This window comes from Rhinatrema bivittatum, chromosome 4, assembly GCF_901001135.1.
Source record: "Rhinatrema bivittatum chromosome 4, aRhiBiv1.1, whole genome shotgun sequence".
NCBI classification, from domain to species: domain Eukaryota; kingdom Metazoa; phylum Chordata; class Amphibia; order Gymnophiona; family Rhinatrematidae; genus Rhinatrema; species Rhinatrema bivittatum.
The window spans coordinates 133,222,719-133,248,733 of record NC_042618.1 but is presented as its reverse complement, the minus strand read 5'-3'; the positions used below and the strand labels follow the sequence as shown (position 1 = coordinate 133,248,733).

The window sequence follows — 26,015 nt, the reverse complement described above, 5'->3', positions numbered from 1 at the left end:
GAAATTATGCAAATAAGAAGCATTACAATAGAATATTAGCAAAAATCCTATATATGATCTATATCATCCACGCAAAAGATGGGAGCTCCCTTTCAGCTTCTACCTCATCAGGTAACACTGGCAATGGATGCATCCACCAGGAGATGGGGTGCCCACACAGGTACTTTTTTGAACCCAGTGAATCTGGTTGTAAATAGAACATCCATTTCAGATCAGAATTCTTGGCTATTAGCTTTCAGGCATGCATTGAAAGATTTTCACATCTCCTTCAATGAAAGATAAGTTTGTTCTAAACCAACAACCTAGAAGCAATGTTCTGCATGAATAAGTAAGGGGCTACACGGTCATGGACTCTCTGCCAGGAATCCCTAAGAATTTGGGGGTGGGCTTGCAGTCACAGAGCCTTCCTACAAGCACCCTCCCTTTCCAGGATTTCCAGTGCATTAGCAGATCACTTCAGCAGAATGTATTGTTCCCAAAGTGATTGTTCAGTCTCTGAGTTGCCCATCGATCAACTTGTTTGCATCTGAGGACAACAGGAAGGTAGGTAGATTCTGCTCCATTCTTCCAAGTTTAGATCTGGTCCAGATGCTTTTCTACTCAAATAGGATACAGATCTGCTGTACACTTTTCCACTTCTTCTGTTGGTGGCGAGAAAAGTGCAGAAAGCACTCAAGGTCTGGGCACACCTGATCCTCATTGTTCCATTGTGGCCCAGACAAGTGTGGTTTTCATATCTTATCCGGTTGTCAGTCAGCCCTCCAATCCCTCTTGGATCTGATCCAACAACCTTAACTCAGTAGGGAGGATTGTCTTTATAGTCAGAACCTTTCCTCCCTCAGTTTGACAGCATGGATGTTGGGTACTTGCTAAGCTCATTGCTGTCATTGCCTTAGGAAGCAAAGACCTTCAGCCAGAAATGCTTATGGTTTTAAATGGAAAAGATTTCCATCTAGGTGTCAAGCAAGCTCCTTGGACCTGTTTGCTTGAGAACCAAAGGAGTTGCTTCATTACTTCTTCTCCCTCTCCTCCCGGAGTCTCACTATATCATCTGTCAAAGTGCATATCCGTACCATTGCAGCTTACCATGTTCAAGTGTATGGTAAACAGATATCCATACATCCTTTAGTTTCAAAACTCATGAAAGCATTTACCTCCAGTTGCCAAACCACTGGTGTCATGGGACTTAGCACAACTTATGAAGCCACCTTACAAACTGTTAGTCAACTTCCTTGAAGTTTCTTACCTGGAAAATAATGTTCCTAGTTGCAGTTACATTGGCTAGGAGTGTCAATGAGCTTCAGGCTCACTATATGTGCAATTTTCCACATTCACTCTAAACTTTCTGCAAAAGTGGTTTTGGCTTTTCATCTGAATCGAGCAATCATATTGTCCACATTTTTTCCAAGACTTCATGCACACCAAAGGGAGAAGGCTGTACATTCATTTGACTGCAAGAGGGCCTTGGCTGCTTATTTGAAGAGAACTCAGCTGCATCGTTGGGCTTCGCAGTGGCTCATTTGTAAGCTGTACCCATTGAAGATATTTGCAAAACTGCAACTTGGTCATCAGTTTACATTTTCAGGTCCCATTACTGTCTGGACAATCTAGCAGGAAGTGGCAGTAACTTTGGGCAAGCAATTTTGCACAGCTTATTCACTCAGTGGGGTCTGGGTTGCTTTTTTAGTAAGTGCTCTGCTGCAACCCTCAGCTTGGGACTCCCCACATGTCATATCTAATTCAGTCCTGCTTGGCAACTGAGAAAGCAAGTTTGCTTACTGTAAACAAGGTTCTTCATAGTCAACAGGATGAATTAGCAATGCTTAATACCTACTCACCTCCCTGGAGAGTCTACTACTGAGCTAACGTTAAGTTCAACAATCAGCTGAGGGGCTCAAAAGGCAACAGCTACATGGGAACTTCCACACATGCTCAGTAGAGCAAAATTTCTATGAGCTATGAAAGAAGGGCCCATTTGGTGTCATCAGATAATGTCACCCAGGTGTCATGGATAATTCATACTGCTGTCTATGGAAAACTCCATTTATGGTAAGCAAACTTGCTATTGGTGATTTTGAATTTTTTTGTAACATTTTCACTTTTCTGTGTCTGAGTTTGATAAGTACATACCACAGCTCCTGAGAAGTCTGATCCTATGCTTCCTGGGACGACATCTGCTCAGCAGAGCTCAGAAGGTGATTCTTGCACTGCTGTTGGACAGGCATGGGAAAGTGCCAGACATGTTTGCACTTGCCATGCATCAAAAACTGGGCTACAGCTCCAATTCACTCCCTCTACAAGCAACATCCTATGTTTTTCAATTGTTGATTTTTCAGGCATTTCAGATAGAATAGTCCAACTATGGAGGTGTAAGGCCAGTAGATAGACACAACAAGAATCTAAGGCAAAGGAGTTTTCTGTATACAGCTGGATGAATTCCAAGTGAAGCTTCTTTGTGTGTAAGGCCCTCTGTTCTGGAACTTATTACCTGAGGAGAGCAAGGACGAACCTTCTCTGTTGAAGTTCAGGAAGCTATTAAAGACACATCTATTTCAACAAGCCTGCAACATTTAATTATGTACTATATAATGCATGATTAAGTAGCTGCTAAGTTTTATACAAAGTAGTCATCATTATCTGTCTGTTTTATTGGTTTAATGTGATTTCATTATTTTAATTTTGTTTTATGTTGTCTTATGAAATTTTATTGATTGATTATTTTGGATTTTATGGATATTGTAATTGTAAACCCCTTAGACATTTTGATAGGAGGTATAAAAAAAACCCTACAAATAAATATGTGTGCGCTTGCCTTTTCCACGTGTGTCTAATTCTGAGTATGCGTAGTAGTGGAGAATCTAATTCTGAGCATATACCCTTCTGCATGGATTGTTTTACCCAGGACTCACTTAAGCTGACCAAAGATAAACTGTAATATGTAAATGTTGCAAGCAGCAAACTAGAGCCATGTTATGCTTGTAGTTTAGAATTTGAGAGATTCAAAAATTACACTATCTTACTTTCAAGTCACAGACCAGATTAATGGCACAATGCACCAGTTTGAATTCAGTACTTTTTTGCATCTATTAAGGCTGGGGTAGGCTACTCTGGTCATGGAGTTCCGCAAAGAGCTCTGGTTTTCAGGATATCCACAATGAATATGCATAAGGTATATTTGCATGCACTGCCTCCATTGTATGCAGATATACAGTATATTTCATACGTATTCATTGTGGATGTCTTGAAAACCAGACCTGTTTGTAGCATTCCAGAACCAGAGTTGCTTTCACCTGTACTAAGCATTACTCAAGGGAGGTAAAAAGGGGACAGGTGCAATGTGATAGAAATATTCAAATATTTGACAGGCTTCAATAAATTATAGGAAGGGGACATTTTTCTTGGAAAAGGGATTTTAGGGACAAGGGGACATGTTAGCAAGATGAAAGTTCAGAGGAAACATGAGAAAATGCTACTTTATTGTGTGTAGTATCCACTTCCAACTTCCTTTAGTGTAGTCTTTGCAGTGGAAGGAGGCCATTACCTTGGCTCTTTCTGGATCCCTGAAATCATGTGCCCTAAATCAGGCCACTAGGTGTCGCCATTGCATAGTGACGCCCCCTAACCAAAGACCTATGAACACTGCTTCCGCAGCATTCCCAGACCCAGGAAGCAGAAGACTTGAGCTGGGAATTAAACCAGGTTCCTTTGGTATGACAGCACTGCCACCAGGCTGTAACTGTTTGGATAATTGCAAAACTTGGTAGGAAAACATGGAGTGGGAAGTGGGTTGGCATGCAGGGTGTGGGATTAAATATAGGATCTTGTTGGATCAGATCCAAAATGGTGTCTGGCTAGCTGCAGCATTGCTAATGAGCTCCAAGCTTTCTTTTCTCTTTATTGATTTGTTACCTTAAAATGGTGAGTAAGAGTCAAGGCAGAAAGGTTATTCACCAATCCAAGGACATTGACCGAATTTGTTGCTCCCTAAGATTCTGTTAATATTGCTGCAGAAGGCATCAAAATCAGCATCTCTCAGTTATAGTGGCCCTGATCAGCTGCCGCTTCCGGAGGGGCTTCTGCAGCTGTTGAACTGTGAGTCTCTGTATCCGGGCCTGGATACGAATTGTTCCAACCAGAGTACAGAAGGAGGAGTCCACACTGAGACTTTCCAACAGGATGGTTTATCACTTGGGAAGATTCAGTTGGAAGGAGAATCTGAGAATGCAGTGGTTTCAATAAGAGGGATGTAGGGGTTGGCCAGTGAGGAGTGTGGATTGCAGAGGGAGATGTGGTCTCCTCTTCCCCCACCATCAAGGACTCGAAAGCTGTAAAAATCTTTTACAATCTGCAAATCTTTTATTAGTCTTAATACGTCCTCCCTGCATGTTTCCTTATCAAATGTGTGGACTATAATGGCTAGGATGAAAGGTACCCAAATAGGAACTGTTATCCAGCTGTGTAAGTTTTCTGCTGATGTGGAACATAAATGTATAGTTCTTGAAGGTACATTGGAGTAATGTTAAGACCAAGACTGGAGATTTCACAGAATCAGATTTCTATATTACAAAATACTAAAGTTATTCTGGTGAAAAATGTGACAACTTTGAAGAGCAAGATGGTCTCTTCACATATAATTAATTTTCCTCAATCTAAATAGATATCTCCATACGAGATGTTGACATATTTTCTTGAGGTTTTGAAAGTTTATCCTGAGGCAGTTCTACCTGTTTCTCATGTTTGTACCTAGCTTTTAAAAAGTGAATGTATCATTGGTAGCGAAGGAGGGATTCCTTGACACCTGTTGTCTGAAATATAAATTTAACTAACTTTCCTGAGACGTCCAAGGATGAAGTTGGAACTAGAGCGACTCTTCTTACTTTACAGTGGAGTTAGATAAGGATTTGATTTGCTAGTTATTTTTTAAGAATAGGAATGTGCCCTTTCTGAAGTAATTGTTGAAGATTTTTCCTGATTGATATAAAGGTACACAGTCTGCTAGAAAAAGATTTGCTTTTCGTCAGGTTTTGGATACTGGGGCTATCTTCTTAAGTTCGTGTGCAAGTGTACTGTGGGTCTCTAGGGGAACGGTATATTTTTGTGGATCCTCAACATCTCTTTTCTTTTCTTATAAGCAAAGCCAAGAAGGTCACCTCAACTCCTACCAAATAAGAATTAAGTTCTAGATGTTCCTAAAGGCTGATCATTTAGATATATTTGGCTATTAATATTATATCTATTTTTTTTCTTATTCCATTTACTTCTATTCTCTTGCATTCTTATTGGTGGATTCATATATGCAAAATTTTGTATGATCTATTTAATGTTGTTCCTTTCTATTTTCTGTTGCATGTTATGATGGATTTTTATATAATGTAACTATTAAAGGTTATACAAATTTAACAATATAGGATCTTACATGCACATCTACTCGAGAGGGTAAAGAACCAATGAGGAAGATAGGAGTGTGATATCTTATAAGAGGTCAATCTTCTACGTCTGCAGCTGGGATATGTCCTTAGTGTGGCCAGGAATAACTGAGCAGACTGGCTGGCCCACATTTTCTTTGCTGCTATCATCTATTATGTATGTTACTAATGTTTTCCTGACCACAATCCACACCTATCAGAGGATTTGAGTTGTATCATAGACGACATTTATTAACAAGCTGTCTGAAACAGTTACACTTGAAATTACATGAGAATAATCATATCATCTGTATTAACTACAAAAGTAGGATTAAGAAAATACATTTGACAGACATAGAGGGAAGAAAGGGACTCTTATATTTTCATAAACTGAAAGGACAGAGTTGATTGGCAGGTGGAAATAATTAGTGTAGAGCTATCTGAAATGGAGGGGATTCTGTAAAATTATTTAATTTTAATGATCATGTATGTTGTTACATTGACTTTTGAAACCAACTTTGAGTTGTGGATAATCAAATGCAACAAATAAATTTAAAATATTAGTTCTTCATTCCATGTGGTACCCTTGCTGCATTGATTGCAGTATGGGAACATCGTCTCTTGGTTAGGTAGGCAGAGCTATTGGTGTATGTGTATCTGTCCAAAAGCCTTATCAAAACAAAATGGTTTATTTTGAACATTATTGCAAAATTTCTTTTTTTTTCACATTTATTATTTTTTAAGGACATTTTCCCAATGGGTGGTAATTGATTTTTATGGGTTTTCTTTCTGTAAGGAAAAAGCTTTCAACAGCAAAGAGAAGCCATGAAGCAAACCATAGAAGAAGATAAAGAACCAGAGAAATCAGGTTAGATGCGCCCACATTCACCGAAGAATGCCCATACGCCTTAAGTCATGTTTGTTCAGCGTGTGCTAATTTGCTTGGCAGTATCTTTACCCTTACTAGCATGCTGAGGAACCTGTCCAGTAGCAATCTTTTTGTGCATATTAATATTTGTACCAGAAGCACCAAAGCTGCTATGAGTGTATGTAGAGCTACAGTAGATGGATATAGTGCTAAGAATATCTGTTAGGCTGCTGTGTGTGTATATAGGGTACAAACTAGTAATACTGCTACATATTAAGTGCCTAGAAAATATTTGACCGTTTCGGAACTGGAGCATTGTTTACTCCTCCTCGTGATGGATGCACATAACCCAGCATTAGTTAATGCTGAACTGTGCTTTTTTTTTTTTTTTTTTTTTTTTGTAGATTTGTCAACTTCTCCTTCAAAGCTGTGTGAAATCACATTTTATTATGGAGATGAATCTGTCCTGATGGTTCATCTAGTTATTTATTGTAAAGTCACTGTACTGCTTTTGAGTAGGAGTGTAGGACCCTGGCTTGTAACCTCTCTTATTTGGTTCTCTCTAAGTGGTTTTGTAAAAAAAAAAAAAAAAAGCAGCATACTAAATTCAAGTAAATAGAAAATACTCTCCAAACTGTGGTTCCAAGAATTGAGAAAGGCATTACTTGATCTGAGTTGTATGAACACCAAAGCAGAATAACAATTTGAAGTCATGGGCCACATGGGAGGAAGGGTCTATTAAATATTGTCTAGTCATAGTTCAAAGAGGTTTACAAAAGACACCTCTTTCCACCACCCCCTCCCCCCACTTTATAATTTTGCGAGGTAATTTTCTAACAGCCTGCATAAGAGAGTCAGCAAATGCATGCACAAGTTACACCAATTTTCAAAGCAAACTGAGACACACATGTTCACTTTGAAAATTATCCCACCAAAGCTACCCACATACAATTACACCTGCTAATTTGTATGCAACATGTTTTGAGGAAATTGCCACACATACTTTTGAAAATCCCAGCCTTCACCCGGTCCAGGTAAACTTGCCTGTGTACAGATGCGTACGTGAGAGTAGCTGTATATTTCAGCAAGTAAAACACTATTTTACCCACAGAAAATTACCTTCCCTGTGTTAAAATCTGATTTTAGAACTGTGTAGTTGGTAAATATAAATTGATACTGAATTAGAAAAATGTCCAATCAGGTTTGAATTGATAAACTATTTCAGTGGTATGGGTTGTCCCTTTAATAAGACTAATGAATGTTTAAAGGTGTAAGCTTTTGGCACTAAGGCTTCTTCCTTAGATAAAATGATGTCTGAGGAAGGGATCTTTAATAGTTTTAAATCCTTGCATCCATAAACATTCATTAACCTTTTAAAGGTAATATCCTTGCCTATTTGGTTTTTGGAGGCTTTTTTTTTTACCAATTCTTTTGTTACAACATTGCAAATCATAATAGGAATACAATGGAAGCTTTGTATACCATTGTGAGTCATGCCTAATTCAGATCACTTTCCATGACAACAGTTGCATCCCTTTCCAAAACTCCATTGTATTCCTTACTTGAATGCAATAACATTCTTCTCAATCAAACAGAATGTGAGGAATGACCTTTATCATCAACAATATTTAAATTCTCAGGATGGGTACTTGATCACTAACTACTGTATGATACCACTTAGTAATTCTGGTATTGACATGTAAATAGATAATTCATCTTGTGTTATCTTGAAAAGAATTAATAAATAGTTCCTAGGACTTGTGCAGTTTTGTTGAATTTCTGGTAACTTTGTTTTAGTGGGATAACATGGAAACCCCTTCTGCTTTAATTTTCTGGAATTGTTTTGACTGCCATTTCTTTCTTTCTCAGGAAAACTGTGGTGTGCAAAGAAGAATAAAAAGAAGCGAAAAAAGGTTCTGTACAATGCCAATAAAAACGATGGTAAGCGAGATGTGAAACCGATTAGCGGGACCCAAGCAGAAACTGGTGCTTCGTGGCATACCCTAGATCCAGATAATGCAGGCTTAATGTTCATCTCTGCTAAAAGCAGTTCAAGGTTTTAAAAAAGTAATTATTACAACTTCTTTGTTCCCCATTGCTGGCAGCACATTGTGCCAACATGAGATTGAAGTAAAGACTATAAGCAACACAGCTGCATTTTAGGCCAGCTCAGTGGCTCGGTTGGTAAGTATTGTGCACTGACAATTAGGTGGTCACCCCTCAATCCCCAGGTTGGGACTTCTGCTCCCTGGGTTGGCTGGAGATGCTGCAGAGACAACATTCACAGCTCCTGGGGGAGAGGGAAGGAAAGGTTATAGTTATTGGCTAAGGCTGATACCTAGTCTCAGACGTGAGGGCTCATGATCACACTATTGAAGAAGGAACCCTGGTTCATGAACCCTAGCTAAGTATCATCACAGCAGAGACTGGACTAAACAATAGTTGGAAGGGGGTTTAAAATAGGGGACAAAATCCCCAGGTAATTGAAAGCTCATGGGCAGAGCTATCCTAGGGGGGATGGGGAGGAATGAACTGGGGTGATTTCTCCATACCCTGTGCATTAGAGAGCTCCGTACTGACATGACGCTTTCTGATGGAATGGAACTAATGCAGTAGTAGCTGCCTATAAAGCTCCTGCTGCCTCTCTCTCTCTTCTCCTTTGGCTGGGTTGTTTGTGGCCGCAACAAGGCAGGTGCTTCCAGGTTGGCACTGAATTATCGGCCCCACGTCTGAAGGGAGGAAGAGGAATTGATGACATGTCTTCCCTCTTCTCATTGGTCTCCATCTTTGAGACCCTGCACCTCCCTAGTATCAAGTCTTGCTCATAGCATAGTGTCAGATTCCAGCCATGGTGCCAATTGAGCAGGAAGTACAAAGCAAAAGGAAGAAACTGTCAAGTGGGGGAAAAAAAAAGCATAGCTGCATTTTGGGGTTATTCCCTTTCAAGGATGTGTAGAGGAAATCTACTCAGAACTGTCAGGGGCATTGCTAGGTTCTTAAAAGATCTGGAGCACAGGCCCATAGAACATTCCGCCATAACGCGAAGCCATAGCGCACAATATCGCACAGTTTTGACTCAAAAAATAACTACACCTTTTTCAACTGCGTTAAGCTGTGCGATTTAATGCGTTATGCCCATAACGCAATGTGCAATTTTTTTTTTGTAAATTCCGTTTTGAGCATTTTTAGGCTGAGGCAAAGAGAGAGAGAGAGAGATGCAATTATGTAGGTATTACTGCAAAGTGCGAAATGTTAATGCACTTTGCGGTAATATCTATGCGAAGCACTAACATAGCGCACATTGTGATAATTAGGCTATTACCATTAAACACGCCCCTTTTCCTAACGCATGCGATATTTACAGCAGATTGATAAAGCTAGGCCTAAAATTGTTAAAAGAATGCTAACTCAAATGAGTTTTAAGCTGCTTTTTAAAAGCCATAGTACATTCCAGCTTGTGTAAAATTTGAGATAGCTTATTCCATAACTCAGCTCCTGCAACTTAGTAGTTTATCCCTGAAACCTGTGAGCCATATAGTTTATAGTTAGAAATATTAAGAAGACATTGACCTTCAGATCTAAGATTTCTAACAGGGTAGTGAATTTTTAACAAGGTATTAAAAAAAAAGAGAGCATCATGTCTTAGACCGTTATGTATTAAAACCTTATAATGCGCTCTGTAGTCAACTGGTAACCAATGTAGTGACTTTGGAACAGGTGATGTGTGATTGAACCTTGAAGTACCAGTTAAGATCCTTGCAGCTGAGTTCTGGATCATCTGCAGGGATCATAAGGTATATTTTGGTAGTCCTTGGAATAAGGAATTACAATAATTCAAATTTGAAAAAAGCAGTGGCTAATACTGTACAAAAATTGGAAAATTCAGGATAGGACTTTAATCATCATAACATCCTTAATTTCCAGTAGGAAGATTTTACAACAGACTTAATGTGTATTGAAAATGATAATTTAGAATCAATTAGTACTCCAGGGTTCCACACTACGTCCATAATAGGGATATGTATTCCTTGAAAGCAAAGAGTGTTAGGGACACATAAGCCATTATGCTTAAACAGATGAATGAGTTCATTTTTTCTACATTAAGTGATAATAGATTATGGGATAGCCATAACAATATAGAAGTAAGATAAATAGTGAGTCGGCTCAGAGTACTTTTCACATCACTTTGACAAGGAATCAAAAACGGGATGTCATCAGCATAGAGATAATGAAGACCAAGATAAAGTAAGAGTTTACAAAGTGGTCTTATGTGGATGTTAAATAGAGTCGATGAAAAGGATGACTCTTGCGGAACTCCAGTCCCAGAGGGGAACCATAATGAGCTAGCGGAGCTCATTCTCACTTGAAAACCTCTTATCAGACAAGTATGAAGTGAACCACTGGAGTACTTAAACTTTTAAACCAATTTGCATAAGTCTAGAGCATAAGATTTTGCGATTGAGGGTGTTCCTTTTAAGGACTGGGTTGCTGAGTGCAAAACTTTTTGTTCGTGAGCAAACGCAGTTGGTTACATTACCCTGTGAGCACTACTTTCTTTGATGCAAAAAGCCTATCAATTTTATGTCCACAGCAGCCCAGTCCTTAGAGTGGATATTAGCTAAGTCCATCCCTTAAAATAATCATCTAATCCACTAACAGCGTTTACAATAAAATGTGAATGAAAAAATATTTTCTGCAAGAACATTTAAAACTGCTTTCTGCATTCAAGTGAAATTAAAAAGAGCAAAGTTCTGTTGAAAATAGAAATGAGGGAAAGATGACCATAATGTCGTAAAAGCCAGTGATAAATACCACCGTTTTCACAGCAAGAATTAGTTACACAAGACCTGGACCTTTATAATACAAACAGACCCTCACCAAATACAAAATAGAAAGATGATAAAGTATAAATAGAAACATACCTACAAAAACTGTACTGGAAACCACACGCTCGACTACATTATGCAGTGCAGCAATAGAAAAACAGAACATCATTTATTTATTTATTTATTGTTTTTGTTATACCGAGTTTCATGACAGGCATCACATCAACCCGGTTTACAATTAACAAAGTGTGTAAAACATAACATAACGTAAAACAATGTTCTCAAAAAGAACCTTGAACTTTAAATATCGTGAATCAGATAAAGGAATTGAGAAAGTTACAATAAATCAGGGAAATCAACTTGGAGCTGGAAAAGGGGAGAGATTGCACAGAGCAATATTAACATTTCAGTCTATTAATGTAATAGAGTAGCATAGTGAGTAAATAAGAATATGTGAGAAACTGTGGCAATACCTCACTATGGAACGGAACATAAATAACCAAATGCATAAATACGACAGTGTTATGATAAAAGTTCAGCAGGTATTGATGATTGTCAATTTAAGGTTGATTGAATTGTATTTGGTCCAGTTATTGGATAAGAGTTTGTGCTATTTAATGGAGGAATTATTCAAGGCTTGGAAATGCTTTTTTGAAAAGCCAAGTTTTTAGTCTTTTCCTAAATGTTAGAGAGCATGGCTCCTGTCTCAAATCTGGTGGGATAGAGTTCCAGAGAGTTGGACCTGCTGAAGAGAAGGCTCTGAGACTCAATGATTTATGTTGGTAGGTTTTGGCCTTTGGTATTTGGAGTGACTCTTTGTAGCATTCCCTGATGGGTCTGGCGGAAGTGTATTTTTTAAGAGGTATTTGTAGGTCGAGGTGCGTGTTTTGGTTGATAGTTTTGTATATGATGTTAATGGTTTTATACATGATTCTATAGTGGATCGGTAGCCAATGGAGGTTTTTGAGGATAGGTGAAATGTGGTCCATTTTCCTGGAGTTTGTGAGGACTCTGGCTGCAGAGTTCTGGACCATTTGTAGAGGTTTGGTATAGGAAGCTGGGAGGCCTAGTAGTAATGAGTTGCAATAATCTAATTTGGAAAAGATTATTGCTTGCAAAATTGTTCTAAAGTCTTGGGCGTGAAAAAGTGGTTTAATTCTTTTCAGGATATGTAATTTGTAGAAGCAGTCCTTGGTGGTTTGGTTAATGAAAGGTTTGAGGTTGAGTCGATTGTCCAGGATGGCTCCTAAATCTCTTACGTGGGCTGTTTGAAGGAGTGTGGGTGGTTTTGGGTGTGTATTTTTGTTTTCCGGTGATATGAGCAGGAATTCTGTTTTAGAAGCATTAAGTACCAGGTTTAGACTGGTGAGGAGAAGTTTAATTTCTACTAAGCAACTGTCCCAGTATTCCATTGTTTTAGATATTGATTCTTCTATGGGGATCACGATCTGTACGTCGTCTGCGAAAAGGAAGTGTTTCAGGCTTAGTTTTGTAAGAAGTTGACAAAGTGGTAGGAGGTAGATATTGAATAGCGTGGGTGAAAGTGAAGAACCCTGCGGCACCCCTCTATTAGAATGGTGGTATTGGGATTCTTTATTGTGGATTTTGACTCTATATCTTCTATTTTCAAGGAATGTTTTGAACCAGTTTAGTGTGGCACCTGTTAAACCAATGTTTGCCAGCTGTTTTAGAAGGAGGGTGTGGTTGACGGTGTCGAATGCCGCCGAAAAGTCAAGGAGGATTAGTAAATATGCTTGGCCTTTGTCAATTCCAGAGAGGAGGAAGTCCGTGAGTGAGAGTAGTAGCGTTTCAGTGCTTGCGGCTTTGCGAAAACCATATTGGTTTGGGGAAAGAATACTGTTGTCCTCTAGGTAATTGGATAGTTGGGTGTTTACCAATTTTTCCATGATTTTCGCTATGAATGGGAGGTTGGAAATAGGGCGGAAGTTGTTGGGATCGCTTGCATTTAGATTTGGTTTTTTTAACAGTGGCTTGATTGAGGCAGTTTTTAGGTCATCAGGGTAGATACCATGTGATAGAGAGCAGTTTATGATATCTGCTAAGGTTTTTGCTATTGTGTCCGGGATGAGAAGGAGCATTTTGGATGGAATTTGATCAAATGGGTGAGATGATGGTTTCATTCTTTTTAACACCGTTTGTATCTCTGTGATTGTGATGTGTTCGAAGGCAATAAACTGGATCTCTTTGTTTTGGGGGAAGTATGTGTTATCTGGAGAAGTAGTGATTGGAGTTAGCTGATTGAGGAGATCCGATATTTTTTTGTTGAAATGGAGAGCCAGTTCGTCTGCTTTAGTCTGGGCTTGTTCGGGTGGAATATCTGGAGTGATCGGTTTAGTGAGGCTGGAGACGAAGGTGAATAGAGCTTTTGAGTCAAAGGTGAGATGATGAACTTTTCGGGCATAGTAGTCTCTTTTGGTTTTTAACGTGGTACTTTTGTATAGATGGAGTGATCGTTTGTAGTCAGAGAGTGTGGCCGGAGAAGGGGCTTTACGCCATTTTCTCTCTTTTTGCCGAAGTAGTTGTTTGAGCTTTCGTAGTTCATCGTTAAACCAGGGTTGTCGTTTGGATGCATTGGAAGACCTTGTTTTGGTTGTCAGTGGGCAGAGAGTGTTTGCAATAGCTTTTGTTATTTTGGACCAGGATTGGAGGGCAGAGTTGGGTGTGGAGACATCAATGAGTGGTAGATCAGAGGTTAGAAGTTTGCTGAGGTGTTCTGAGGAGCAGGATTTTCTGTATTGGAAAGAGGGTCTTGAGTTGAGGTTGGAGTCTGATCGAGGTATAGAAAAGCTGGTGGAGATTAGAGAGTGATCTGACCATGGGACTTTTTTACAATTTGGTTGTTCTGTAAGAGAAATCTTGGCGTTTGTAAAGAGGAGATCGAGCGTATGGCCTGCTTTGTGAGTGGGTTTGTTGATTTGTTGGCTGAAACCCATCGATGACAGTGAGGTGAGGAAAGCTTCACAGTTTGTTGAGAGGGGGACTTTGTCAACATGTAAGTTGAAGTCGCCCAGAATTATAGCAGGGGAGTCAAGATTAAGATGTAAGGTTATGGTTTCAATAATAATGTAAGGTGATGGTTTCATTCCTTGCAACACATCAGGCAATTATCATTCCTTGCAGCTCTATCATTGGTCTCTGCTTTAATGGCAGGGGGAAAGGGGGAATTGAATTCAGGCAACAACCAGTGAGGGCCCCTGACTTTTACGGTCTGGGGAACTGATAAGCATGGGGGTAACTTGCTAGTGTGGCGGTAACTACCCTAAACCAATAAGCCTTGATTCTGTTGATGCAACTCCATCATTGCTCTCTGCTTCTACGGCAAGGGGGGAAGGGGAATTGGATTCAGACAGCAACCAACGAGGGATCCGACTTTTGCGATCTGGAGAACTAATGTGCAGACAAGGGGGGGGGGGGGGGGGGGGAAACTCAGGACTGCTTCTACAGCCAAGTCCATAAGTAAAGTACGTGAAACAGCACTGTCTGATTTTTTTCAGGAAGGCTCATCACCCAGTAAAAATGTTGCTAGCAGGAAATTTTTATGGTTATCATAAGGCTGAGGGATAACTGTACAGAGCAGCAGTTGCTTCCCTTAAGAGAAACATGGGGTAATCTGCATGCTGTGGTGGATACTACATGGGAGGCTTGCTGGGCAGACTGGATGGACCATTTTGGTCCCTTCTGCCATCATTTCTATGTAATATACTATGTTGTTAAAACATTCATAAATTAAAACCATACTAATAAAGAGAATAAATGTCAAAAAAAAGCCGACAGATATCCAATTATTTAAAAAACATGCATAAACTTATTCTAATATTTCCCAAACACCAATAAAATATTTCAAAACATTTGATGAACAAAGCATCCAATAATTTAAAAAATGTTCTAATATTTCCCAAGAAAACAAAATTCAAACAGCAGCAACATCAGATTACACCCAATAATTAAAACTAATAAGGATTAAAGAAAATCTCCTCTCCATACCTGGGTTATTTTGATTTCTAGTTATCCTGACATTGTCGTGGATTGGGGAAGGTAGAGCCACATAAAGTTTATCTCTCTCAAACACACACACCAACACATTCATTACCTCACATTCTCCCTCACTCATATGCATGCCTGTGCTCTCACACACACTCCCTGTCTCTCATATACACAAGCTCTTTCTCCCTCACACACACACTATGCATGCCTGTGAAAGCCTTTTTGTGACACACAGGCTCACACAAAGACACATAGGCTTCAGTCTGCTCTGGGATTGGCTCCACCGCAGCCCCGCTGACCTCCCTGTGCTACTTTCACATTTTCCCCCTCATCTAGTTTAAAAGCTGCTCTATCTCCTTTTTAAAGGTTAGTGCCAGCAGCCTGGTTCCACGCTGGTTGGGGTAGAGCCTATCCCATCGGAATAGGCTCCCCATTCCCCAGAATGTTCCCCAGTGCCTAACAAATCTAAAAGCCCATCCATGCTTTGAGACTGTGGAGCTTAGCCTGCCTGTAGGGTCCTTCCTGTGGAATGGAAAGCATTTCTGAGAATGCAACCATGGAGGTGTACATGATATTAGGGATTCGGAAACTTATCTGCTACTGTGCATCTCGTTTCTCCCTCCCCCATACCTATTGGGGCTGACAGTGCTACAGACAGCTCTCCCTACTAGCTACTCTACCTACGCAATCCAAATAGTTCAGAAAATAGCACGAGTTTTATCCACAGAATTAGACTTTTATTTGTCACTTTGCAAGATTAGCATTCAGAAAAAAAATACAGTACATGTCTCTAAAGTCCTTGCTGCTTAGCATTGGTTTATAGTAAATAAAGATCTGCATCATTAGTTGATTGAGAAATGTGCCATAAACCTTAGCTAGCCCCACCCAGCTTCTAGAACAGACACTGGCTGGAGATCTTGGGGGCCGTCTCGAGGGAAAGAGCTTGCTTCCTTGGTCCTGGTACTGCCTGGGCTGAGGAGGTGTCTCCCAGCTCTGGGGCTGCTTCTGGCTGGAGATCTCGGGGACTGTCTCGAGGGAAAGAGCTTGCTTCCTTGGTCCTGGTACTGCCTGGGCTGAGGAGGTGTCTCCCAGCTCTGGGGCTGCTTCTGGCTGGAGATCTCGGGGACTGTCTCGAGGGAAAGAGCTTGCTTCCTTGGTCCTGGTACTGCCTGGGCTGAGGAGGTGTCCCTCAGCTCTGGGGCTGCCTCTGGCTGGAGATCTCGGGGACTGTCTCGAGGGAAAGGGCTTGCTTCCTTGGTCCTGGTACTGCCTGGGCTGAGGGGGCGTCTCTCAGCTCTGGGGCCGTCTTTGGCTTCGTGGCAGGTGGCTAGATATCAGGCAGGGCTTTCCTCTCTCCAGTTTCCCCGGACACTCCTGGTCCTCTATCTCCTTGACACAGAGAGGGGCAGGGTTGATGTCTTCACATTGTCAGGTCTTCCTTTTTTTCTTTCTTGCCCTTTGTTATAACAGTCAGCTGATGAATATGCAAAAACCTTTGTGCATATTCATACACTGGTCAAGTGATGTCAACTCTGAATTTCAGATCGCTGACCTCCCCCTTTTCCAAGGGGAGGAATCACTGCTTCTGCCACATGGTGACTCTGGACTGTATCCAGTCACGTCTTGACTCTCACTGTCTTGCCATGTCAGCAATTTTTTTCCTTTCAGATGCTCCCCCCTCTTCCATTGGGGTAGGGAGGGGAGCGTCACTGCTCACATCCGATGAACTGTCCTTGGACAGACTGTGTTTTCTGCTCAGGGGGTTTAAGTTGTTTTTGAGTTTCTGCTCTGGCTGTCCTAGGGCTGCTTACTTTTTTATTTAGAAAGGAGCTTATAGTTAACAAACTCTTCTGATGAGCTGGGTAGCTTTATTATTCTAGTCAAAGTTCTTGTTCTTTCTGCTGAGACAGTGTTTCTTCGCTGGAACATATATGTCAGCATCCATCTTTTAAAGTCTGTCCCTCTGAGGTCAGTATTGATCTTGTGTTGCATGCAGTGGTAGAACATTCGGTATCTTCCTTTCAGAGGTTCTGGATTTCAATTTCTACTTAAGAGCCTGATTTAGCCTCCAGAACCTCCCTCCCGCACCTTCCTGAGTCATTGATTCTCATCGGCTCCTCCCCAGCACACTCTAAACTTTTATCTAGATTGTCAGTATAAATGCTGTATGGTCATGGGGGAGAGGCATTCCGGGGGCTGTGGTCTGGGCAGGGTTGGGATTTATGCACATATATTTTGATTTTATAAAGTATGCGCAAAAATTGTTTTGGCAAAACTACGCACACCAAATAGGTATAATTGTATGTGTGTAGTTTTGCTGGGATAATTTTCAAAGCAGACCTTTACATTCAAATCTGCTTTAAAAATTGATTATATTTTCTTATTTGTCGTGTTTTGTATACTGTCATTCGGTTTCGCCATCAGAATGGTTTACACATATTTGTAGCTAATATATGCATGATATTAAATAATTACCTCCCTTAGCATAAGAGAGCTTTGTTTTGTCCCTTGCTGTAAATTTTGCACAGGATTGGTAATAATCTGCTTTCTTCTGTAAGATTATGACAACGAAGAGATTTTGACCTATGAAGAGATGTCACTTTATCATCAGCCAGCAAATAGGAAAAGACCAATTGTTCTGATTGGACCCCAAAACTGTGGTCAGAATGAGCTGCGGCAGAGGCTGCTGAATAACGAAGCGGATCGCTTTGCATCTGCAGTTCCTCGTAAGTGGACAGTATCTCTTTCCATGCTTGTGTGCTTGAGATGCATTTTTCAGCTCAGACATAATCCTCACGCAGAACTATCCAGAAACACGCAGTGATTACAGGTTTACATGCACACGGATCTCCTTGCAGGGTTTCCAGTGTGCTGGCTGGCATCCAGCTTCTGATGTACATTAGTGCTGTCCACAGTATACAGCAGACACATAATTTTGTTGATGAACAAGTGTCCACAGGATGAATGCTTTTATATGCACCTAGTATGCATAATGTGTAAAACCCAAGGACATAGATTGCACATAGTCTTTCTGTTATAAAATAAATGAATATATTTTAAAATTAAATTAAAGCTAAGATTAATTTTATCAACACTCTTTTTTTCTACATGCTTGTTATGGTGCTTGCTAGCTGTCTGAAATTACAGAATATCATGGCTAATGCCAGTGCCTTGGATAGTATCTTGTACAGTGAAACTATTGAACCTGTCACATTTTCTTTAGCCCCTCTTTTAAATGTAAATTTCTGCATACTGATAAATCGAGAGACAATTTTCTAATGTTGCTGTAGAAATTGGCACCACAGGTTGAGACAGTTCGTTGTGGTTTATGTTTAAGGTACGACTCGGAGCAGACGAGACAGTGAAGTAGCTGGCAGAGATTACCACTTTGTTTCACGTCAGGCGTTTGAGGCAGACATAGCTGCAGGGAAGTTCATTGAGCATGGAGAATTTGAAAAGAACTTGTATGGAACCAGCACAGATTCTGTGCGGCAAATCATTAATGCTGGCAAGATCTGCCTCTTAAATCTCCATACACAGGTAAGACAAAAGCATAAAAAGTTATGGTTGCAGTTATCCCTCTTTACATGATGGAAATAATCAGGTTTGAACTGCACAAGGCAACCAAAAAGTTAAAATCTACCAAATACAGTTTTGACTTTACAACCGCATAAAACCCCTAACTGATAAGAAAAGGCTTGACTTGTCCGTTTGTTGAAACTAGTACTAAGATAGAGAGGGGGATTTGGATTTTTAGCTCACCTTTTCAAGGAATGCTCAAGGTGGCTTTTACAGTATTTTGAGGTCAGGCGCTAAAAGTTCATGCCCCGAAGAGTTGGCAATCTACATGGCGTACCTGAGGCAACAGGAGAAAAGTGACTTTTACCCATGGTCACAAGGGGTATCATTGAGAGAAGCAGGAATAAGGAAGGAATACAATAGCTAGCCTGAACATTAGTGTTTTGTGCTCCTAACACAGCTTATTCCACTGTGGTTTGTTTTTGTGTTTGCTGATTTATTTTGTAAAAAAAAAATATATATATATGTCTGTGTTCTCTTCACAGTCTCTGAAGATTCTGCGTAATTCAGACTTAAAACCATTTATTATCTTCATTGCACCCCCTTCTCAAGAAAGATTGCGTGCATTATTGGCCAAAGAGGGTAAAAACCCAAAGGTAATCATAAGTACAGAATCTTTTTCCATGAGAAACTCCTACATCAAGACTTTCCAAAGTGGAGCTTTCTGTTTTTATGTTGATCTTGGGAATACATTTATCTAACATAAAATAGGTCCACTATGGTCTTCTCTACTGTTAAGTAAGAGATGAGATCTGTGTCCTGTCAGCATTTTATTTTCTCAGGGGAATTCATTGTGCTAAGACAAATCTTGAAAGTTAAATGTTACCCCAGTGGAGCAAGATAAGTGTGACTGGGGAATGACAGAAAATACTATGTAGCAGTTTATATATAGAACCAAGCTCCAGCACATTTAATGGATGCAAAATCATAGTACAGAGCATGGACTATTAAAAAAATAAAATGAAATAAATTTAGACTCGATCAAGTTGTAGTCAGCCTCCGGGTCTCATCATTAGTTTTGCCTTAGTGAAAATTCAGGGTCAAAAGTAGAATGTACAAAAGAGGGATTTTTCAGTAAACTTCCTTATTTTTCATCAGCATTCTGGGGTTTTTTTTTTTTTTTAAACCAAAAACACATTTTACCAGTGGCGGAAGGATGCAGGCTTGTCATTTTCTGTTCTTTCTCTAAACAGAGAGATTCTCTATTGTACATTTTACCAGAACCTTTCCAGTGACTACACAGCTGATTAATTTGAGAGTCAGAGCTGTAATAGAAAATACAAATGTATTCTGCTGAACAAAGGCTGCAGTGTGCAGCCTGGAGGAGTCATGACAGCATCAAATTCCAGGCTGGGAGTAAGGAAGCAGCACAAACGTGTTTTGTGGCCTTCCTGAGATATTCAGCAGGCAGGAGACACAGGAATTGAAAAGAGTATTTATTTGTGTTATTCTGCCACATTCAACTATTCCTCTGCATAGTTTATAACTTAAATCAATGTAAGGCTACAGCATTCTAAATACATCCTAAATCACTATAGATGTGCAAATGGGTTGAGTGTACAATATAAATGCATAAAGGAGTCGATACACGTATACTGTATAATCAATGTAACATCCAAACATATAGGTCTGGAGTATGGTGTCTGCAAACTCTGATTTGCTATAAATATACATTTAACAGTAAATAGTATGAGACCTTCATATATAACTATCATTAATTTGTATGTTTTTCAGTGGTTTTTACTTTGTAATCATCAGTTTCCATAAAATCATCTTTTTTATATATTTTTCATTGCAATTAAAATTACATTGTAAATATGAAAATACTTATCTTGATGAAATTCAAATATATGGTATTCCCAATACAACACAAATAAGTTTACAGTGGATCTATATGTATTTGTTACCAGTATTTCACACCTCTGTGGTTCACTGTGTTTGGTCTTGTTTCGGTCTCTGTGCCAGATATCAGAATTAAGGACAGTTTGTATGTGTTTGTGCGCATTGTGCAGTTTGGAAAGTAGAATTAGTCAGCTTTTTTTAACCCAGAGTATCTGGCAGATCTGTATGTGTACACTGCAGCTTTGTGTCCTAAGGCAGCTCAGTGTGTTGTGCTTCATTGTGCAATTTGCTCTTATTTTATTGTTCAACACTTTTAAAGATACAAGGACAAAACCCTCTGCACACCTGGGACTCTTAGGCATACCAAGCAATACAGATGACATCCCAAAAAGCAAGTTACAAAAAACAAGAAGGAAAAATAACAATACCTTAGTTCCCTCCCCCCTCCCCCTGCCCGCCCAAGAGGACCTAGCCTCATTCATATCAAATTAACCCAAACTTAATAAACTTCCCATTTAATACTAGGCTACTTGATCTATGAGAGAGAGAATGAATGTAAGGTTCCCATGTTGACATAAAATACATCTGGCTTATGAAGGAGTGACGGGATGAAAAATTATCCAAATGCATCATTTTATGAAAAGATTCCTCTACTGCCAAAAAGAAGGGGCCTCAGTATCCCTCCAATATAATAAAATACATTTTTCCCCACTGCACTGGCTTTCTGCACCAACATACGGTTCCCAGTTCCCTGAACTGACAATGCTGGAAAACTATCAAAAAGCAAGACCTGTGGGGTTACCAGAATGGATACATCCATCAAACGTTCCAAGTAGGATACCATCTTTCCCCAAAATCTCTGAATTAAGGAACAATCCCAGAAAGCATGAGACATGGCTAACATATTGATTGCATTTTATACAAATATTTGTATTGAGCAATTTGGCTTTGAAGGCGAAGTGTTGCGTCACATAGGCTCATTGGATAAGCTTGTATTGCATTTCTCGATAATAATTATTAACAGATATCTCAGATAAATGTTTAAAATAATGCTGCAGGACAAGTGGTTGTACCTGAAACACCCCCCTCCTTATTCCATCGAGCCGCTGAGATGGGCCAAATGTCTTCCACCTCAAGGTGCAAAAGCGCCTTATGAATTTTAGATAAAGATAATCGCTTAACATCATCAAAAAAGAAAGAAATCCTCAAATTTATTCATTATTGAGGATTTTAAAGCTGAAGAGGGCAGCATCCGAATATAATGCTGTAGTTGGAAATAAGAAAAAAAAGGGTTGTCATATAACCCAAAACACTCTTTCAACTCTGCAAAAGAAAGTAAATGACCCTCCGCATCCAGCACATGAGATAAAAGCGTGAGTCTCTTATCCTGAAACTAGCGAAACCCAACCGAATCCAACCCTGATTTAAACTCTAAATTCCCCTGAATTGGCAAAAAGGGGGAATGATGCAGGTCAGTACCTAACAACTGCGACAGTGAGCCCAAGCCCACCGTATGGATATAATTAAAGCTTTTTGTGAGAGATATTTGGGAAGTTGAGCCCGCCTTGCCTGTATTAAATAACGTAGGTCCAAGGGTGCCCCCAAGGTTTGGGTTTTTTTCCCCTGGATGTTCACATAGCACGATTTATCAGTCAGCCAATCCCTAACAATTCTCAACAGGCTGGCATGATTATAAGATTCTGGATCCAGGAGTCCAATATCCCCTGGGGCCACTTCCGCTTTACCCATTCTAAGGGTATTCTGGACTTCTTACCCCACCAAAGAAAAATCTTAAAAGTGAATCCAAACGCTTCTTATCCTTTAATTCTCAACTGCATTGTGAGGTGCTGAAAAACGTAAAGCCATTTGGGGAAAAGAACCATCTTAAGATGTTAATGCGCCCTCCCAGCGAGAGTGGCAAATCGTGCCATGCTCATAACTTATCCCCTGAGGCATCCAGTATTTTTTTTAAAAGTTCAGGTCATAAAGAGTGGAGAAATCCAAGGAAATTAGAATTCCTAAATACGTAAATGTTTTATCTGCCCACCACAAGGGAAAGTGGTTCCCCCATGTGGCCAATAACGTGGCAAGGTAAGCTGTTAGTGGTCCTCCTTGAAAGCCATATATTTCTGAAAGATCATTTTGCAAAAGTTTGTGTCTAGAGAAGAACCAAACCACTATCACAGCTTTGGTGATCCTCAAGAGAGGGATTGATGTAAGTAAATTGGGATGGGCTGCTAGCAAGTCACCTGGAGTATCCTCTTCAAGATCACAGCTGCTGAAACTCACCACCTTAAATCAGTGGTATTCATCTCTAGTTCTCCCAAAAACAAATCAGGTTTTCAAGATATCCCTAATGAATATGCATGAAAGGGATTTGCCATACTGTTGAGGAACCTGCATGTAAAGCTATCTTATGTGTATTTATTAGGGATTTCCTGAAAACCCAACATGTTTGTGGCCTTTAAGAACCATCAGTGATTACCACTCCTTAAACACAGTACCAAAGAAATTAAGCAGAGTTAAACAATTGCCTGTTCCTTAACATGTGTGTTTTTTAGCAATGAGCATTTCACTACAGAAATCCACTCATACAATGTTATGTGGGATGATCTGAGAGATGTAGGTTATGTGGCTTGGTTTGCTATCATGTTTTATCACAGGACCCTCATCTCAGCCTAGAATGTTGGGCTGCAGTATCAAATGCTGCTGGAAGTTAGAAGCGACTTCTGGAGGGAATCCTAGAAAGCAGATTCCAATGCTTCAGATAAATATGTTTTATAGCAAAGAATAGCCTAGTGGTTACAGCAGCAGGCTAAGATCCAAGGAAACCAGTGTACAAATCCCACTGTCGCTCCCTGTGACCTTGGGCAAGTCACTTTACCCCCCCATTGCCTCAAGTACAAAATTAGATTGTAAACCCTGTGGGAATAAGGAAATACCTATAGTACCTGAATGTAATCCGCTTTGGTGTACACTTTGAAGTGCCAACAAGCAAAACATAAAAATCTAAATAAATATCTCCCCAGACCAGAATGCATGGATTTAACAACCTTGCCAGCAGGTGGAGACAGAGAAGAATCCGATTTGCTGACATCACCCCTTAAGGGCATTGTGAAGCCTGCAGCACTTCAGTATTTCTCTGTCTCCAGCAGATATCAAAGGTACTGAATCCTGCAGCCTAGATGTTTGAAGACAAATTGCTCACAGTACATTTTGTCCTTTGGGTGAGTTTACTGGTGGAGTACGAACAAGCAGGAGGGGATTGGTGACTCTTTTCTGTCTTGGTCCATATGAGTAAGGGATTTTTTGACAGCCAGTTGAGTTGGTTCCCTCTTTCCCTTCCTTTCCTCTCCTGCCTGGTTATCTTGTTTCTGCAAGGGATGAAGGATTACTCATTCAAGGGATTTGCTACAGACAAGTTTTTTTTCAGGGAGGTGTTATCTATGATTTATTTTATAAAGTTAGTTTAAGAAAAGTAAAAAAAAAAAAAAAAAAAACAAATCAAGGTCTACTGGCTCAAAGGAAACAAAGCCTCCAGTTACAATTTAAATCTTATCTGGCGGGGAGAAGAGCAGTAAACCGCAGCAGTTTGCTTTTAATTTTACTGCGGGCTTTCTTGTCCATTATTGTGGAGTGTGGGAAACACTGCTCCTTGTGTGGAGGCCACCATGAGAGCTCTGCCACAGCTGGGGTCTGTCAGAATTGTTTGCATAGTGCCTCGTTTAGGTCTCTGGTGGCCACAAGAGAGTCCCCTTCTGCTTGGAATATGTCGGGAGTTTTGTCCCACTGAGCTCATCTGGATGTGCAGCTATAAATATAGTTAAATAAAATAAACTTAGTAGTGTCTATTAGGAACAGTGTATATAGATGACATTTAAAGATGGCATACATGTTCTGTTTTAAATATCCCTTGGGAACTGAAGTCTCTATAAAAATGATGGCAGCAACCTTTTGCCCGAATTTTCAAAGGCTTGCGTGCGTAAATGCAGAATTATGCATGTGGCTGGGGCCTTGCACGCACCACACGCATTTTAAAACGGCCTGGCCACGCACTTAACCCGCTTACACGTACAGTGCCAGGCCTCTCCGGGGGGGGGGGGGGGGGCTGGGACAGCACCATTGCACGCTGTCCTGGGGAAGTGCAGACCGGCAGCCAGCCAACATGCATAACTTGCTTCTGCTCCAGAGGAGCAGTAAGTAGAAAAATTTTAAAAAATTGGGGTAGCTAGGTAGGTGTTAGGAGTCGGAGGGGAAGGAAGGTTAGGCAGGGGGTTAAGGAAGTTCCCTCCCAGTCCGCTCCTTAATTGGAATGGACTGGAAGGGAACAGGGGGAGGCCCAATTGAGTTGCTGCGCGTATTTAGGTAAAATTTGTGTCCCGTCCCCCCCCATGCGCGTTACCCGCACATGCACGCACACACGCATGTTATACAGTCGGCATGTCCATGTGCATGTGCCGGGAACCGCGCACGCACTCCTTTTAAGATCGACCCCATTTTGTCTAACCTGGGAAGTAGCAGCTTTGAGCAGTCTTTTGAAGAACCTCCAAATCTCTTTCCGGTAGAGGGGAATGCTAGCAGGTCTCAGGGGGAAAAATAAGCCTAGGCCAAAAGGGATTTGATTGATTGCCTGCCTCAGGCCTCCTCCACCCCCTTTGTTCTTTTAATGCATGGTGCATTTTGCCAAAGGCAAGGGACCCCATGGGAAAGGTTAATTTCAAAATTAGACTCAGGAATCGGGTATTTTAGGCCATCCTTTATCAAAGAAGTTCTGGATGGGATTTCTTGGATTCAGGGCTGAGTCTGTAGCGGAGGGTTCTGGAAGAGCTCAGCAGTCAAGGAGAGCCCCTAAAAGAGGGTGAAATTCCCCCAGCAGAGAGGAATGATCCATGAATCATCAGATTGCTTAGGAGAGAAGAACTTCCCTCAGTTCTTTCCCAGGCCATGGCAGAGTTGGATATCACAATAGAGCCAGCTGTGAAAGAATACCCAATATTGGAGGCCTTCCCTCCTGCCTGCTTACCCGACCTCGCTCTCATCTTTCGTAGCCTTTCTGCCGGTCTGCCTGACCTGACCATTCTACATCACCAGTCTACCTTGACCTTCTCCCCCTGAAGAGTGATGGGGGTACGGCCTTGCCGCCTGCCCGTCCAAACCTCATTTCTGAGTGTTGTGGTCTTCTCGCCTGCCTGCCCGATGCCTCTCACAAGAGTTGCAGCCTCCCCAATTGCCTGCCTGACTGCTGCAGCTGCTTCCCCCTGAGGAGCGGTGCACTGCTAGGGACCACCCACCATCTCGCCTACCTGGAGTGCCTCGTGCAAGAGGAGACGGCTAATTCTGAATAGTGTACCTTTGGTGTCTGGGAGAACAACTAGCCAAGCTGCTGCTGTGGTGAGAGAAAAGAGGAGAGAGAGTCACCGCTGTGGAGAGAGAGGGGAGCTGAACAACTGAACTGCCATAGTAGTGTGAAGAGAGTAGCAAGCTCTGATG

The 26,015-nt window shown here is 40.7% G+C and overlaps 1 protein-coding gene across 6 annotated transcripts in view; it reads left to right on the top strand.

The window, feature by feature from the left end:
- Window positions 1-26,015, top strand: part of MPP5 (membrane palmitoylated protein 5) — a 246,730-nt gene that overhangs the window by 213,144 nt on the left and 7,571 nt on the right. For all 6 annotated transcript variants that reach the window (XM_029598872.1, XM_029598870.1, XM_029598868.1 and 3 more), the window contains 5 exons: window positions 6,202-6,273; window positions 8,143-8,214; window positions 17,663-17,830; window positions 18,442-18,644; window positions 19,169-19,279. In XM_029598872.1, coding sequence (XP_029454732.1) covers window positions 6,202-6,273; window positions 8,143-8,214; window positions 17,663-17,830; window positions 18,442-18,644; window positions 19,169-19,279 — 626 coding nt within the window. The remainder of the gene's footprint in view (window positions 1-6,201; window positions 6,274-8,142; window positions 8,215-17,662; window positions 17,831-18,441; window positions 18,645-19,168; window positions 19,280-26,015) is intronic.